The sequence below is a fragment of the Toxorhynchites rutilus genome, chromosome 3, assembly GCF_029784135.1.
Source record: "Toxorhynchites rutilus septentrionalis strain SRP chromosome 3, ASM2978413v1, whole genome shotgun sequence".
Classification (NCBI taxonomy): Eukaryota; Metazoa; Arthropoda; class Insecta; order Diptera; family Culicidae; genus Toxorhynchites; species Toxorhynchites rutilus.
In genome coordinates this window covers 159,717,439-159,735,977 of record NC_073746.1, presented here as the reverse complement: position 1 = coordinate 159,735,977, position 18,539 = coordinate 159,717,439, and the positions used below count along the sequence as shown (strand labels likewise).

The 18,539-nt window shown below is 38.1% G+C and overlaps 1 protein-coding gene across 1 annotated transcript; it reads right to left on the bottom strand.

Moving 5' to 3' along the window:
* Positions 1–15,928: 15,928 nt before the first annotated feature.
* On the bottom strand, positions 15,929–17,519 carry LOC129773609 (uncharacterized). The gene is made up of 3 exons (XM_055777246.1): positions 16,958–17,519; positions 16,192–16,800; positions 15,929–16,125 (listed from the first exon to the last, which is right to left on the bottom strand). The coding sequence occupies exons 1-3, from the start codon at positions 17,517–17,519 to the stop codon at positions 15,929–15,931; spliced, it is 1,368 nt and encodes a 455-aa protein (XP_055633221.1).
* Positions 17,520–18,539: the final 1,020 nt, after the last annotated feature.

Here is an 18,539-nt window from a genome sequence, read left to right as displayed (position 1 = left end):
CCAACGTAACGCTCTCATTTTCGAAGTCTCCCAAATATTCATTTATTCATTCATTCAGAATGGATTTAGATTCAACTTCAAACAAATGATCTCTAAATCAACGATAGTCCTACGTCACCCTTGCGGTTATACCATAGATATAACCCACTTCCTGTTTTTTGTGTTTGAGTAAATTAAAATTGAAATCATGAGTTTTTGGATGAAAACCCATCAATAACTTTGCGCAGGATTAAGATATTGACAAGTTCTGCATCGCAAAATGTTGGTATTGATAAGCTCTAAAAGTCGTACGAAGACCATTTTGATGTAGAATTTTAAATATAAAAGTGAGAGTAAAAAACCAGTTTTTTCATAGTTACCCTAATGCAACTCAGATAGAAGGCGCTTAAAACAACTTTGTGGGAGATATTTATTGTTTAGACAAAAACTGCCTTAGACAAAGTTGTTAAATGTGATAGAGCGCTCATTTTTATGTTATCAAAAATAGGGTGACCAAAATTGTGGATGAAATGAAAAATCTAACTTTCTTATCTTTACAGATAGAGATAAACATAGTTCAACAATGTTGTAGCTCTAGTTATTTTAAACAACTTTGTAGAACAAAGCTTTTTTCTATCTTTCAAAATAATCGATTTAACGCTTTTTTCCAAGTTGCATTAGGGTGACCATGAAAAAACTTTTTTTTCTGCTTTAACTTTTATATTTCAAATTCTACATCAAAACTGTCTGTGTACGACTTTTAGAGCTTATTGATACCAACATTTTGCGATGCAGAACTTGTCTATATCTTAATCATACTCAAAGTTATTGATGGTTTTTTTTTACCCAAAAACTCATGATTTCAATTTTAATTTACTCAAACACAAAAAATAACATAGTTTTGAAAACTACACATCATGTAGAGTGAAATATGCTCTTTCAAATGCCGCCAGAAAACTTTGTTTACGTTTGCCCCAGAAAGAATGACAAACAAATGAAAAGAGCATGTTTTTTGGGAAGGAATATCAATAACTTTGAGTAAAGTTGAGATATTGACAAGTTCTGCATCGAAAAATGTTTGTATTAGTAAGCTCTAAAAGTCTTTCGAAGACAGTTTGCATGTAAAATTTGGAACATAAAAGTTAGAGCAAAAAACAGTTTTTTTCATGGGGACCCTAACGTAACATAGAAACTTTGTTCTACAAAAATGTCTCAAATAATTGGAGCTACAACATTGTCGAACTATGTTTACCTCTACCTATAAAGATAAGAAAGTTAGATTTTTTATTTCATCGACAATTTTGGTCACCCTATTTTTGACAACATAAAAACGAGTGCTCTATCATGAGTAACAACTTTGTCTAAGACAGTTTTTGTCTAGAGAATAACTGTCGAGCTCTAAATGCTAATTTCCACTTAAATGCATTTCCTGGACCATTGTGTAATGATCCACAATAATATCTTTCTACGACGTGCAATTAATGGTAAAAAGCGTTAAACGAATACGTCATTAAGGTGAAGAAACTTCAAGTTTTCAGTTTAATTTCACATACAATGTTCCTCTGTTTACTGCTGTTCTGGTTCAGTTATTAGTCGATGCTTCCAATTTTAGATGCTCACAATATGAGTCATTACTTTATTGGAGCTCGATAGATCAGATGCTTCATGTATCAATAACTTCACTTGTTTCAAGAAATAAAGTTCCACGACATAAAATGAATAATGTAAATAATTCCAAAGTTAACATTTTGATCCTAGAATAGAACCGAACTTTTTGACGTAGGATTACGTCTTTCGGGAACATATTGGAGTACAAATTGAAAATCGAAAATCGAGCATATCGTGAAAATTGTCCAATTTCAAAAGCATATTGCTCAGTCATGTCATGATGGATTGATGAAATTTTTTCGTCAATCGATTCCGGTACTCCAAAACAATTTTTCATATTGAAGAAAATAATATATGTCATGAAACTGACTATCGAACAATTGAAAAATTTCAACCCCTATCCTAACGGAAATACCCACTTCTGATTAATCGAAATCGACGACACATGCGGCGGGTCCCTAACAGAGACATCAGATCCAAGCTGCCTGGGGGAAATCGGCATTGCAAATACATAAAAGTAGGGAGAGCTTTTGTTCCTGCCGAAATGTATTCCCTAACAGAGACATCTAGACCAAGCTGCCTGGGGGAAATCGACATTGCAAATACACGGGTCGTTTGGATTAAGCTGTCTGTTTTGTTGTGTTCATTTTCACCCAAGGAAAGTTTTTTACGGCGGAAAAATTGGAAAAGTAAATAAATATTAGAAAAAGTGATTTCCTATGTGTTCTACATATAGTATTAGATGTTGATAGTCCATTTAAAATTCACATTGGGTTGAATAAACACTCAGAAAGTAAAACTTATAAAAGAAAATTGCCTTTTCCATTTTAAATATGTTTCCTGTATATTAAAGTAAAACGTTTTCACTTATCCCACTTCGGTATCTTTTATCTGATACGCACCATCCAACGACTGTTTACGAAGAATGGTAAGGATGATCATCACTCGGTAAACACTGATGGAGTGAAACAACCAAACAAAACGGCATTTTTCAGGGTCACCAAATCATCTTCAAAGAGTTTAACGATGCAATTCTTTAAACATGTCCAAAATCAACAGATAGCCTAACGGAATCCTACGTCAACTATGCGGTCATGTTTCGGACACAACCCTCCTGTGACTTTTTTGCATAAGACTATTTCTTTGATTTCTATCGGGTTTTTAAAAAAAGAAGTTTTTTTCAAATAAAACCAAAACGGTTTTGGATATCAATAAAATTCTTTATTCGTGTGAAAGTACATTTGATGCCATTATGTATGGAACTCGATTTCTTTTGCGTGGCCACCACGGGCACGCTTGCAAAAGTCCAGACGCTGAACCAAGTTTTCGGTGTTTTCCGAGCATAATTTGACCAATACTTTTTACAATTTCACGTTCAATATTCGAACGAAGTTCATAAATCCTTGCGTGTAACGGAGTAGCCCCACAGCAAATAGTCTAACGGCGTCAAATCGCACGACCGAGGCGGCCGATTGACTGGGCCATTTCGTGAGATAACACGCTCACCAGACTTGGTTTTCAATAAATCGATTGTTAAATTCACTGTGTGGCTTGTGGCGCCATCCTGATGAAACCACATATTGTCCAAGTCCATATCATCAAATTCAGGCCAAAAAGACTCGGTTATCATTGAGCGGTAGCGATTCCCATTCACAGTAACGTGCCGGTCTTTTTTTTCCCAAAATATATATTTTATTAAGGCACATGTGGCGTTAGCCTGACGGGGCCGGGAGTCCAATATTTTGACAATTTTTGTCTTACAACTATGTTAGTAATATGTAACCGATTACTCGCGGTTGGCTCGAGGTTAGTATTACAAGTGTTCTCATAATTGGTATGTTGCAGTCTTCGATGCTCTGTACGTGTGCCCGACACGGGATACTTCCTATTGGGATGCAGCTGACCATTAATCAGCAATATAACGTGCCGGTCTTGATCATCACGGAAAAAGAACGGCCCAATGACACCGCCGGACAATAAACCGCACCAAACCGTATTTTTTTCTGGATGCAATGGTGACTCATGGAGTACGTGTGGTTTGCGTCCTGACCAATAACACATCTTTTGCTTATTGACTAAGCCATTCAGCCAGAAATGAGCCTCATCGCTGAAGATGATTTTTCGATGAAAATCCGGATCATGTTCAAGTTGTTGCCCAGCCCAATTCACGAACATACGACACTTCTGGTGGTCAAGCGGCTTCAGTTCTAACGTCAATTTGATTTTGTAAAGATGTAGGCCAAGATCTTTTCGGAAAATTCGCCACAACGACGTCACATAGATGCCCAACACTGAGAACGACATGTGAGGGACTGATTTGGGTCTTCCTCAATGTGCTAGCGGCACTTCTTTGTCTCACTACGTGTCACTACGGGCACTTCTTTGTCTCATTGGCACGGGAACATTTTGTACTGTGCCTGTGGATTCAAATTTTTCCACTAGATGCTAAATTGTTGATCTGGCAGGACGATTATGACGACCATAAATTGAATGTAGCGCTCTTAAAGTTGAGGCCATCGACTCAGAATTTCGGTAGTAAATTTTAATAATCTCGACTCGTTGTTGGATCGTATATCTTTCCATTATGAAATGGCTAACCTTACTGAAGAGAAATGTCAAGAGAGCAGTAAAAAGACGGGTGGGTAATGTCGGGGACATAACCGGAGTGACGTAGGAGTATACAAAGGGGGCAGCTTTTGTTAAATATATATTTTAAATATATTGTTTTATTTTCTTCTCCTACGTGAATATCTACCTATCTACCAGAAAAATGGATTAGTTTACTGTTTACTCTTTATGAATATGTTGATGATTCTGAAAAGAACCTTTGGTGTTGTGTTTTTGTTATCACTCGATATTCCCATCTTGTTCGGTTGAACCTTCCTGTTTAGCTATTGCGTTTGCCACTCGCCACAGCTTTCACAGTTGGAAAATTTCTTCCCATCCAGCTTGTGACATGTTGTTCAGTAAATAATATTTAATGCGACGTGCCGGAGAAACACTTTGCCACTCACTGAAACTAATTGTTGTCTTGATGAGCGCCGAACCAAAGCTGCTCTGTTCTTGATGCGGGTTTTCTGATTGTCGTGAGCAGCTTTGCAAGCCAACTCGAGCACTCCGACGGCCGAAACTCTATAATCGCTGTTAGGTATACTGGTGCTCCGGCACCAATCCGTTCGGCCTAGTTACCCTTGCGGAGCAATCAGTGAATGCGAACAACAGGGATCTGGAGACTTGCACGGTTCGAGTGAGACTTTGCCTTTCCCTTAACTTGTCCTCCTTTGTTACGCCCACGATGCCGATGCCGTACAACCACACGGGTTTACGGTTTGAAAGAAAATAAGATATTTTTTTGGGGTCCGCGTGTTTTATGCTCTAGCGGTACATACTCACAGGATAGAGACAAATCGGCAGACTCAGCCAGAGGGGCGAGTCCAACGAGACGAACGAATGAGCGTTAAAAGGGAGCGATGGCAAAAAATACATTAGAGGCGAATGAACTGCAAAGTTTAAAGCCTCTTAAAAACAAAGAAAGAAAGAAAGACAAATACATTTATTACGATTTGTTCGCTCGTTGGATTCACATGCAGGCTAAAAAGGGTCCTTTTCAGGATCATAAAATTATCTTCAATCTAAAGAGTTTATTGTTTTGTTATCACTCGATATCCCCATCTTGTTAGGCTAAACCTTTCTATTTAGCGATTGCATTTGCCACTCGCCACAGCTTTCACAGTTGGAAAATTTATTCCCATCCAGCTTGTGACATATTTTACAGTAAGTAAACATTCAATGGCACGTCGCATTACCACCACTTAGTATCGGATTGGAGGTAATATTAACCTGTAATTGAACATTTGCGATGACAGTGGTACAGTGTCGACTTTCAATGTGGGGTCATAATTTGGACCCCGAACTCTATGTTTACAAAAATGTCCAACTAAATATATCGCATTGCAGGTCCGTCCAATTAGCTAAATGTCGAGATAAGTGTAAATTACTGTACTTTCAATCTAGAAGCAAATTAAGAATTGGTGAAAATCAATAAGCTCAGAACAACTGCCAAATTCACATACTCATCATATCCTGGCAAACAAATTATGAAAAAATCAATTTGTGTTTTATTATTATTTTGGATATTGTTTTAGAAAGCATTGAACTGTATTTCCTAAACTCTTTTTTGGAAGGTTTAATGGCCCTGAAAAGCGCCTTGTTTTATGGAATGGTTCCAATTTAGAAAACTTAGTACGCGTGGTTTTGAAAAAAAAACCATTTCGAACGCCCTCGATGCCGCCTTGTTCTGGATTTGCCACCAAAGCAGTTTGTATAAAGAACAAACTTTTTCTTCTGCTACCTGCTGCCGTTTTGCGATTGCGTTTGTCACTCGCCACTCGCTCCAACTGCCTGTTGTTGTCTTGGTATCCACGGAACCGATTGTGGTCTGTTCTGAATGCGGATTTTCTTATCGTCGCGAGCAGCTTTACCAGCTAACTCGATAACTTCGGCGGCTGAAACTATATATCGCCGGCTAGGTGGACTGGTGCACTGGTACTAACGCGCTCGGCCTAGCTACCCTTGCAGAACAATTGGCGGATACACCTACGGGGAACTTCACCCCTGCACGATTCGAGTGGGACTTTGCCTTTCCCTTAACTTGTCCTCCTTTGTTACGTCCACGATGCCGATGCCGTACAACCACACGGGTTTACGGTTTGAAAGAAAATAAGATATTTTTTTGGGGTCCGCTCGTTTTATACTCTAGCGGTACACACTCACAGGATAGAGACAAATCGGCAGACTCAGCCAGAGGGGCGAGTCCAACGAGACGAACGAATGAGCGTTAAAAGGGAGCGATGGCAAAAAAATACATTCATTACGATTTGTTCGCTCGTTGGATTCACATGCAGGCTAAAAAGGGTCCTTTTCAGGATCACAAAATTATCTTCAATCTAAACAGTTTATTGCACAAAATGGACCAATCAAAAATGGGCACATAGTGCATTTTGACAATGCTTGATATTTCACAATTATTCAATTATTTATCTCAAGAAAAATGAAATGTTATTCGTTATGATAGATGCGTAGATATATTTCCTATCAATTGATGCAAAAACCTTTGCGATCTATTGAGAAATGCTCGAATTATAAGCGTTCCAAATCTTGCATTTTCTCCTACTTGTTCAGTGCCTAGATTTCCATTTCACCCCTTATATAATCCGGTTAGACGTAGTCCTACGTCAAAAATGTGGCGTCGTTTGCTGTCCCTATCGGTCTACTTTTGTAGCGTCTTCATTGAAATACCCGTTCTATAACTCTACGAAAAATGTAACGATTCATTAAGAGTTTTCAAACGCATATTAATCAAAATTTTTTATTACGACATGTTGTTTTGTATACCATTTGAAACACGAATAGTAAATATAGTAATATAACAAAACAATTTGACGATTAAATTGGGTATGTTTTTTCGATTGCACTAACCACTCGCTTTTCTCCTTGACGCAACGAGCAATCTTTTTGCCTATATTCGGGCGTTAGTTAATAATGTTAATCGATGCGTGTTATGAATTATTCTCCATTTGCCGGTAATAGGCATTTATCAGTTGTTGTATTGCATGTGGTCCAATCAATTCGAGCTCAACTCACGTTTTTATCGTGTAGGTCTTGCTACTAACAATTTATGCAATGTTGGTCCAGGATATCATGATATCGAGCATGTTGTTTGGTAACCTAAAAATGCAAATCAATAATTCAACTGGCTGCTGATTTAGAGATTCGAAGGGTATACCCACGCATATCAGATTATGATAGCTTCAGTAGTCGTGATCTTAATATATGTATATATGTAGAAGCCCGCTTCACTTCCTCGAATACACTTGCTCATTCTCCTTTCCCTTTCCTATACATAAGCAGAACTTAGGACCCAATGATATCAGTTCACTACAGCAGCTACACGAACTTCCCAAGAAAGTACTTATTACCATAGGATACTTAATATACATGACATGGCTATACAGTTATTACAACCCCCATACAAACAATGTTTCAGACAACAAGGCAACAAAGGAGAAATGCTATTTTAATCTATAATATATTCCCATAGGCATAGATTTATTTGACTTAGGCTTATATTTTTGTAGACCATAACTTTTTAGACTTGTGTTTAACAATAAATCATGACTCCTTGTCTTCTTCTGCATAATTGAACGAACCGAAGAAAAGGGTAGTAATGGCTTTAATGGTATTTTTGTGTACCTTTTTGAACAGAATGTAGCTCCGGATTCTACCACGTTATCTCATCTAACCCGTTTGAAGGATATAAGTTCCAAGAACCTAGAACGTTCTTGTGAGACCTTTCCGTACAGAGATATTTTTATTTGTATGAAAATGTACCTCTTCACCTTTGATGATAAACAATTCAATAAATAATGATCGCACCGCAAAACGAAAGATAGTATTGTGAATTTAAAAAAAATCTGTACAAGTTTTTGTTGCTTCGACAAAAAAAGTATATTTAAATTTCTTGCATTGGTTCAAAAAAATGAGTGGGTTACATCTATGATATAACCGCAAGGTTGACGTGGGACTACCTTAGCGTAGCAATCATTTGTTTGCATTAATTAAATTTTTGGTTGAATGAAACAATTCCCGAATTCAATTGAATTCAATATATTTGCTTTGTGGGTAAAAAGATTGTATAATTATATATAAGGTCAATTCATGCGTTGTGATAGATTATGTTCTTCGTTACAAGTAAATTTAGTGAGTCCTTTTACATTTCGTATGATGCCGAGGACAAAATATGTGAACGGAAGAATTATCAAATGATTTTTTTATTTTACGTTTCCTTCTGATGTTTGCATCTCTCAAGTGTATGTACTTATCGAATCGCAAATTTGCTTGATTTGTTGAACTTCAGGCACTCAGTTTCGATTTTGACATGTACGTCGAGCGCATATTGTTTAATCAATAGGCGTCATCGCAGCTATTGGTTATCAACATCTTGCCTAATCATCAAATGGTATACGTAGTAATTCAGAGAGCAGAAGATATGAAGGCATATCCTTCAATGCAAGCTTGAATAACCGAGCCAAAGCGTGGTATTCGTACCCGCTTTTGTAATCCGTGTTAGGAAAACACTTTTCGGAGTGCAAAAAAAAAAAACATACGAGTGCAGAAGTACCCCCGGAAGACCGTGTTAAGGAAACATATTCTAGTTTGCACAAAGGCAAGCGAGTACAAAAGTAGCAGTTTGCATTTATTTACATAGCCGATTTCCCCTGACATCTTTGTTTTGAAGTCTGTGTTAGGCAAACTCATTTCAGTCGGAACAAAAATGCCCCGACTTGCATGAATTTGTAATGCCAATTTCCTCAGACACCTTGGTTCTAAAGTCTGTGTTAGGGAAACACATTTCAGTCGGAACAAAAATACCCCCGACTTTCATGTATTTGCAATGCCGATCTCTCCAACGCTGCTTGGTTTTGAAGTCTGTGTTAGAGAACATATTTCGGTGAGAACAAAAGCCCCCATACTTTCACGTATTTGCAATGCCGATTTCCCCGAGGCTGCTTGGTTTTGATGGCTGTGTTAGGGAAACCGTAGATTGGGCCAATCAAAATGAGGCAGTAAGGGCGTTTAGATAACGCTTAACATTTTACAGTTATTCAATTGTTTATCTCACGAAAAATAACATTCAATTAATTGCGATAGAAGCGTAGAAATATTCCCTATCAATTGATGCAAACATCTTTCCGATCCAGTAAGAAATGTTCGAGTTATAAGCTTTTGGAATCTTTCATTTTTTCCTGCATGTTATGTATTTAGGTTTTCATTTTACCCCCCATATACTCCGGTTAGACGTAGTCCCACGTCAAAAAAAAACTTCCAGTAACAAATTCTTCTAGTGTTTCAGAAAACCTTCTGTAATTTTGTCAATCTTGAAGTAGGTTCTAATGTTAACAGAATTTTTTAATCCTAGTGTATCCGCATAATCCTTGTGAATATTATGCTTGGAGTTTTGAGTAAATTAGAGGAACAGTTCATCGCAAATTGTACCAGAAGTACAAAATCCTATGCATACACTTGGAATGAACTTAACTTCGTTTTCGTGAGTTTGTTGGGAAGGAGATTGCGTATATGAGGGAATGCGTAAGGTTCATTCCGAAGCAGGGTTGCCACATATACAGAATATTCTGTATATTACAGATTTTTCGCCAAATTTTAGACACAGAATTTGTCTATACAGAATTACAAATTTTCAGCAAAAACACAGAATTAACTATTTGTTTTTAAATTCAATTCAAATATTACATTTATTACAGTGCGTACATAAATACCTTGATTTATAAAAAAGTTGAACGGAACGTAACGAGATGACTTTCGCTTGAGGCAGTTGTTAAGCGAAATCTTGAGTGATTTGAAGAGTATAAACTATTTTTTTCGTACCAAGTTAAGTATGATCATAATTAATCCGCCAATTGTAATTTGACTCAATTAAACAATTCTACGACTAAACCGATTATACTGTTCCTTAACTTTGTTCTACGGCTGATCAATAACATCAATCGCACTTTTCGATCAGAAAGTTCTTAATTTTGCGAACTTTATAATGAGAGAAGACTCTTATTGTTTATCATGTTGGGTAACTTATGTTTGGAGAACTGCGTGCATCGATTCGTTGATGCTGACCTTGATGTTAAGATTTTGAAGGCTTTCTGAAGAAGCCTGAGAATGTTTGCGTTGGTATCGATGCAGAAGAAACTGAAAAAGGATTGGATGCAGCTAGGAAGTTAATCTTCAAATCGGTTTGTCGTGACTTATATATTGAAATCGTGAAACATAACTGCAGACTTGATAAACCCTCAAAATTTCGTCAAGCTACCAAACCTTAATGGTAGCTAATTCGTTGAAACAGGTAATAGACAAGACTTGGATAACGTATTCAGGCTACTCAAGTCGAATCTAATGGGGTAAAAATTGAGTGAGTTGAGTGGATATAACTTGGTCCCAGCTGTTAGGTGTCGAAAGGCGTGTGGGAAATTTTTGTATCCATTGCTAAGGTCGTTTTAACACATTTTTCGATGACAGTTATCAGCATGTGTATTGGGCGAATATTCTTGCTTTAAAAAGTCCGGAAATCGGTTGGCTCCCACAATTATGGACTCGATTTTGAAAGCGAAGAACTATGTATCGCTTACTTTTGGTTTGTGCTAACGTAAGGACAATTATCAACACTCACGAGACGCGAGATGAGACTAATACTAACTATGTATAACTATATATAACTAAGAATAAATATGTATTGGAACAAGGAGGAGCGTCTCGGAGAAAATGAAGAAAATTTGAAGGCAAAGTTCAACAAAACCATGTAAAAACATTATACAATTCAGAGAGGAAAAACTTTTTTATGATTTAATTAGTTGTATAAATAAAAAAGATAAATTCAAAGTGAAAGTAAACCTCTATTTTCATTTTTTCCCTCAGCTTTCCGATACAGATTTTTTATAGAGATTTTTTGGCTAAAAATACAGATATACATTTTTTTTTCAGAAAATTTTACAGAATTAAATGTGGCAAGCCTGTTCCGAGGGTACTCATAGCATGTGGCAAGCCTGTTCCGATGGTACTCATAGCATTGTGTACTTCTAGTAGAATTTGCGATGAAGTACTCCTCTAACTTCCTCCAATCTTTGTCGATCGGCTATAAAACGGTTGAACGCATCAACATAAATGTAGAATATTTAAAACTTGAAAGTCGAAGCTTCCAAATTATGTATCATCCATTTTCATGCGTTGATTTTTCAGCTTAAAAATTTCGACTTCGCACTTTGTTCGTCTATTTTTTTTTGTCGAGTGTATTATACGAATAGGAGCATCAGTATGTTTTTTTTCGTTTTTTTCAAAAATTAATGCTTTATTCTGCAAAAATGGTTACAAATTTAATATTCAAAGTATTGCCCATCGCTAGTTACAACTTTTTCTCATATTTCTGGCAATTCACGTATCCCTTTGCGGAGATAATCGGCTGGTTTGTTAATCAAAATTGAAGAAGTGCTGGTCAACCAGGCCATGTTGCATCGATCGAAAAAGGTAGTAATCGGACGGAGCAATGTCTGGAGAATACGGCGGATGGGATAGGACCTCCCATTTCAGCGTTTCCAAGTATGTTTTGACCGGTTTCGCGACATGCGGCCGAGCATTGTCGTGCTGCAAAATAACTTTATCTTTATGCTCGTATTGTGGCCGTTTTTCCTTCAGTGCACGGCTCAAACGCATCAATTGTCATCGATAGAGGTCCCTCGTAATGGTTTCATTCGGTTTTAGCAGCTCACACCCAGCTGGTCCCACCAAATAGACAGCATAACTTTCTGGCCTCGAATATTCCGCGCGACCGTCGATGTTGATGGATGGCCGGAGTATCCATGCGTTGCCTGACATTTAGGATTGTTGGAATGGACTCACTTTTCATCGCCAGTAACGATTCGATGCAAAAAACCCTTTCCTTATGCCGTTGGAGCAGTTGTTCGCACGTGAAAAAACGACGTTCGACGTCTCGTGGCTTTAATTCATATGGCACTCAATGTCCTATCTTTCGGATCATTCCCATTGTTTAAACGATCGGATATGGTTTTCTGAGCTACTCCAAGTATATCTGCAAGTTCTTGTTGTGTTTGTGACGGATCTTGATCGAGTGAAGCCTCCAATTCTTCATCTCCAAACTTTTTTGGTGGTCCGGAACGTTCTTTGTCTTCCATGTCAAATTTACCACTTTTAAACCATGCCAACCACGTCTGACACGTTCGCCCAGTTGGAGCATGGTCACCATAAACTTCCACCAAAATGCGATGACTTTCCGCAGCTTTTTTTCATCATATTGAAATAATGAGATAACACTCCCCGCAAAAACACTCTCGTTGGTTTGAAATTCGACATATTCGAAGTGGGAAAAAAACTATGTTGTTTACGCTTCCACTTTTTGACATATACTGAAAAAGACGCGCAATGACAGTAGCTTTCCAACGAATGTCTGGAAATTTGATTCACTAGGATAATTATCAAGTTACGCCTTCTGTTGTAAAACCGAAGAAACTTACCGGTACACCTAATACTAATACTTACTATTATCTCATGAATTCCCACTCACCTGTGAGGCGATGCTTGCTGCCAACGCGAATTAAAAAAATTATTATGGAGAGTTATATCAGTGGTATAACCGCGATGTCGACGTAGGACTATCGTTGGTTTAGTGATCATTTTTTAATGATTTTTAATTAAAACGATCGTTTTTTTGGGCAAAGCTGTATTTATTCCTCAACATAGTTTCTTTCGAGGGCAATACACTTGATATAGCGAGTTTCCAAAATTTCGATTCCCTTTCGGTAGTACGAAATGTCTAAGTTTTCGAAATATGCCTAAGTTTCTGCGGTGACTACCTCATTCGATATGAATCTCTTTCCCTGGAGCCACCGCACGAGTTTTGGGAACATCTAGTAATCGCTGGGGTCTAGTCTGGAGAATATGGTGGGTGAGAAACCAATTGGAATTGTATTTGGACCAACTTGGCCATCGCTTTTAAGGACGTATGCGACGGTGCGTTGGAGTAATTGTACAGAACTTTGTTCTTCGCCATATGGGATCGTTTTTTCTTTATTTCGTCGTCCAGTTTGTCCAATAACGCTACATAATACTCTTCGGGAATTGTTTTTTTTTTTCTTCTGCAGGTAATCGATGAAGATTATGCCCAAAAACGGAGGCTGAAACGTTCCCGGCCGACCGTTGGTCTTTTGGCCGCTTCGGCCTGCTTTCGTGGCATGTCAGCCACTCTGCAGACTGCCTATTGGACTCATGAGTCTGGTAATAAATCGACGTTTCATCCATTGTCACAAAACGTCGAAAGAAATCCACTCGATTACGCTTCAACAACGTCAAACCGGCTGTTGAATCATTAACGCGCCACTGTTTTTGGTTGACGGTCAGCAAACGCGGCACACATCGCGCGGATAGCTTTTTCATGTCCAAAAGGTCGTGCAAAATGTATCTCACTCGTTCTTTTGAAATGCCTACGGCCTCAGCTAACTCGCATAATTTCACTTTATGATCGTTCAAAACGAATCGATGCACTTGTTTTATGCTTCCTAGATTCGTAGCCTCTTTTGACCTTCCAGAGCGAGGTGCATCTGCGGTGTTTGTACGACCCATTTTAAATTCACTAAACCACCGATAAACTGTTGTTCCGGAAAGAACAGAAGTGGAGTAACATTTCGTCAACCACTGTATTGATTGTTCAGGAGTTTTTCCCATAAAAAAAAATGATTGATCAAAATATATATATTCCTCTACGATTCCTCAACATACGATATTCCTCTTTTTCAATTTTCTATACGAATGCTCAGGCAGTGACACTTAAAGGAGTAGTGCACTATGAACATCATAAAAAGTATATGATTTTCGCGGTTTTTTCAACGAGAAAATAAATTACTATGATTATTCTGATATCACAGTTTTATTAGGTATATATTACTTAACAAACAATAAATATGTTGGTGTCAATTGGACTGTAAACCTTATAAATTGGTGGGAGTTCTACAAGTTTTTTAGTGACCGATTTCAACCTATTTTTTTTTATGTAATCGAAATTTTTGTAAAAAAATTACGTTTTTGCCTCAAAAATCGAGACAAAAATATTCACCAAAATTTTATTTTTCAAAATATAAAAAAAAAATCCTACGTACGATGGTAGGAAATTTAGTGGAGAATCTGGGATAAATTATTTCATCAAAATCGGATGGACTGTTCCGGAGGTAGAACACCCTGTTTGCAAAACTTAGTTTCGAGGAAAACGCGTTTTAAGTTTTGGGTTCGCTCCTTACGCAAAGACGCAAAGATGACAAAAACTAAAGTAGACATCCCAGAGGATGAAAAAAAATATTTTAAGCGTTTATTGGCCAGCAATCCAATCGCAGGTTGTAGCTATCCCTGAAACACATTTCAATACTCAAACTATCATCGGAAGACTCAATTTTATTAGCGTATTTCTTCAGGTCCTATTTTTAATTCAATGCATCCTTCGCTTCTGGACCATCGTGGTGGGAGCCAAGTTAATCGTATATCGTTGCAATCTATTTATGTCACCGGGTAATAGCATACGGGATCTTACATTCCTCAAGTAGCAGTTAAAAATGCATTCCGAACGAAGAGAAACATTCTTCCAGTCGATTTCAAGTATATTGGTGCTTAACTGGCTACTTTATGATGCCACTGAAAATGCCACACAGCACGACATCGGTCTCCTCACAAATCCAAATCCAATTATGACGGTGTCGCCGACGGATGCTAGAGGACGCCTTCGGGACAAGAAGATTCACACTGCATCTACAGGAGCGCAAAATTGTTACACTGATAGAGAGCGCCGCCATCGTCTTTGGCGTATTCTTACCAGGAAGAGGAAATTGCGGAAATTCAATTCATAAATGTAATTCATCCTTGCACTTGTTGCTTGAATCGCCAGAATCTGGATGTCAGGCTGGGATTTTACAATGCTTGTCATCTCTTAGTGCTTCAACATCTACACTTTGGAAGCACACACCGATATGGGCACTCATTCGCACACAAAACAGCCATCCGTTGCTGCCAGTGAGAGGCAGTGATGGAAATGTTCGCATCATGAGCACAGTCGCGAGTTATTACTACATTATTGACATCAACCAGGCTCACGAGTTCATTTATTTGGATAGCCTCCTCTTTCTCCATAGTTCACGAACAAAAATGAACCAAAATTCTAGTTCATCGTGATTCACAGACATGTGAGCTTGTTCGCATAATTTTATTCGCAAACAAAGCGAGCAGCAAAATGTAACTTTACTCACGGTAATCAAATTGCGAGCATGGGGAAGAATGGATTTTAGAATAAGATTTACTTCTTTCTTTTTTTTTCTTTGTTAACACATTTAATACATTGATTGTTCCACAAAAGGGCAACATGTAAAATATAATTCGCAAGTTATCCGCAAGTAACAAGAGACACAATAAAAAATAATAATCTGAATATTTCAAAAATGCCAATCGCTTAAAGTCGCTATTATTAAGTATAAAAAGTATTTGTTTAATACAGGACAGGATAAGTATTTGAATGATGTAATTATAGAAACAAAATGTATATGGTGCATCGAGTTGGCAACTATATTGGACTAAATTAATAAAGTCTAAAATCAAAGAAAAAATCAATAGAGACGTAAATTTATTAGAGGATTTGAAAAAAAAAACTATTTTAGGAGCTAGATGAATTCGATTAGGCATAAATTGTTTGATTTGCGAGATATTAGACCAAAAAGAAAAGTAAGATTTACAATTTTACATTAATGAGCTTTGTTTTGAATCGATTAGAACCTTCTAACTCCCGAATACTACCATATGCTCGAATCCATTCGATGTAAAAATCTGATAGACTTAACTCAAGTTTTTGTACAGCGGTGGTGCATTGATACAACGGATTAAATGCAGTTACATATTCCTTAATAAAGTTCCAATAGTTTGATAGGTCTGAAAGGTGATAATCATTAATGTTAAGACTGAATGAAGACTTGAATATTATAACACTTTTAGTACCCAAAACAGAATATTGTGTTCCCAGCTTCTCGAAAAATGTTCTCCGTTTTATAAGTTCATGCAACATTTTATAATCCGAATTCCAACGAGTTTCGTTTGGAAGTGGTGGATATGAACCTCCTTCACTGACGTCAAAGAACGCTTTATATTCAGTCGATCGGAACTTCTTCACCTTCTTCCTGATCTCTTTCAGAATATCCTTGGGTTCAATCTCCTTGCAAACGTCGTGGACCACCGACTGAGTGGTGTGGGCTCCACAACGAATAGCGGTAATGAAAGCATTAGGTGCAAACTCCTCCAAAACGCGTACCCACTCCAGAACTGCAGGTCTCTCAAGGGAATCATCAAGCGTATCAAAATCATCATCAGCGTCAAGTTCGTTAAACGTGGTTATGTCATCGGTCGCTACTTCTCCACGATACTCAAATCCAACCTCCAGTAGATATTCGATCTCATCTGACAGAATATCAACTAATTTGACCATATTTGACGCGTTGTCAATTGTGATGGACATTATTTGCCACATTTCCACGTTGAAGGTTTTCAACACTTTTACCAGCTCTTCTTTGATGTTTTGGCTAGTGTGACGATTGTGCAGCTCAATAATACCTACAACAAAGAGGTTTACTAGCATGATTCATGCAGCAGATGTAGAAAACGAAAGTCAAGGTCAACATTTGAAAGCGACGGAAGATCCTTCATGTTTGTTTTCGTTTCGTTTCATTTCAACATTTTTCACGGATGCAAGTGATACAATAATACTTACCAAGATTTCGTTTTACAACAATTCCACTGTTGTTTATGTATTGACAGTTGATTCCCAGCATGCTTCGATACATTTTTGATACAATGTCTAATTTGAGTGAAATCAGCTTCCCGTTCAACGCTTGGCCTATCATCCAATCGATACCTTCTGCGGCTTTTGTCACGTACTGAGTAATGTTGTGTCTATTGATGGTCAAGTTATAGGCCCTGAGCAGTGGATCTACCACTTCCCGAAATCCTTCCCATTCCGTGGCTTCGAACGGAAGTCCATGTATGGCCACCATCTTGATAATTCCACCTACTAGCCGTTGCTTTGTCATTCTAATCGTTATAGCTGGTTCCATATTCGGACTGCTACTCTTTGCAGCAGATGGACCAATACACAAGCGGTCATATTCCACCGGGTGGCAGAGTCGGAAGTGACGCTCGAAATTTGACTGACGAAATACTTTCTGCTCGTATAAACAATTTTCTCCAAGGACACAGCAAATCATCTTTTCTCCATTTAACAAGCGCTCTTCCGTGTAGGTGGTGATGATGGAGCGCTTTGAAGGTGGTTTCATGCTCCCATTTCGAGCACTGGTTACTTTTGGCACTACAGATACTTCTATGACCGGCGGAATGTTTTATCTTCCTGCCGACGAACAAGAATCACTCGATTCACTGTTTCCGGAAGGTATTTCGGACATTTTTCCGCTTTCGTTTTTTCCGCACCGCGTTTTGTATTTGTTTCGATTTGCCTAATGTAGTGAACTGTTTGACAGGCCCTGAGTGAATATTCATCCATACTCATGAATAAAAAACACTGAGCATACTCGCAGCTGTGTTTCTCGTGAGTAACATATTTGCCACATTCATTCTTACTCATGAACTCATGAACAGTGAGTATACTCGAAGATGCATTGCTCGAGATTATAACTGCGTATATTGAATCATGATTAAACAGAATGCTCATGAAATTCCACCACTGGCTATAAAGCCTCTGTTCAGTCCGGTGGCAGAAAAGAAATGGGATTTCCACTGTTCAGTCTCTTGGCAGAAAAGAACTCGGAATGGGAGAGAAAAGCAAAATTCTTGCAATTCCCCTTTTTCAGTCCTGTAGCAGAAAAGAACTGGGATTGGGAGAGAAAAGTATTGTGTTTAGGCGAGCGAGCGAGAGAAACTATTGTCCAATAGCAACTGAATGGATTTCCGAGCTGACACCGGCTTATATGCCACTGTTCAGTCCGGTGGCAGAACAGAAATGGGATTCCCACTGTTCAGTCTCATGACAGAAAAGAACTCGGATTTGGAGAGAAAAGCAAAGTTCAGGCGATTCCAACTTTTCAGTCCCGTAACAGAAAAGCACTGGGATTGGAAGAGAAGAGCATTGTGTTTAGACGAGCGAGCGAGAGAAACTATTGTCCAATAGCAACTGAATGGATTTCCGAGCTGACACCGGCTTTAAAGCCTCTGTTCAGTCCGGTGGCAGAAAAGAAATGGGATTTCCACTGTTCAGTCTCTTGGCAGAAAAGAACTCGGAATGGGAGAGAAAAGCAAAATTCTTGCAATTCCCCTTTTTCAGTCCTGTAGCAGAAAAGAAC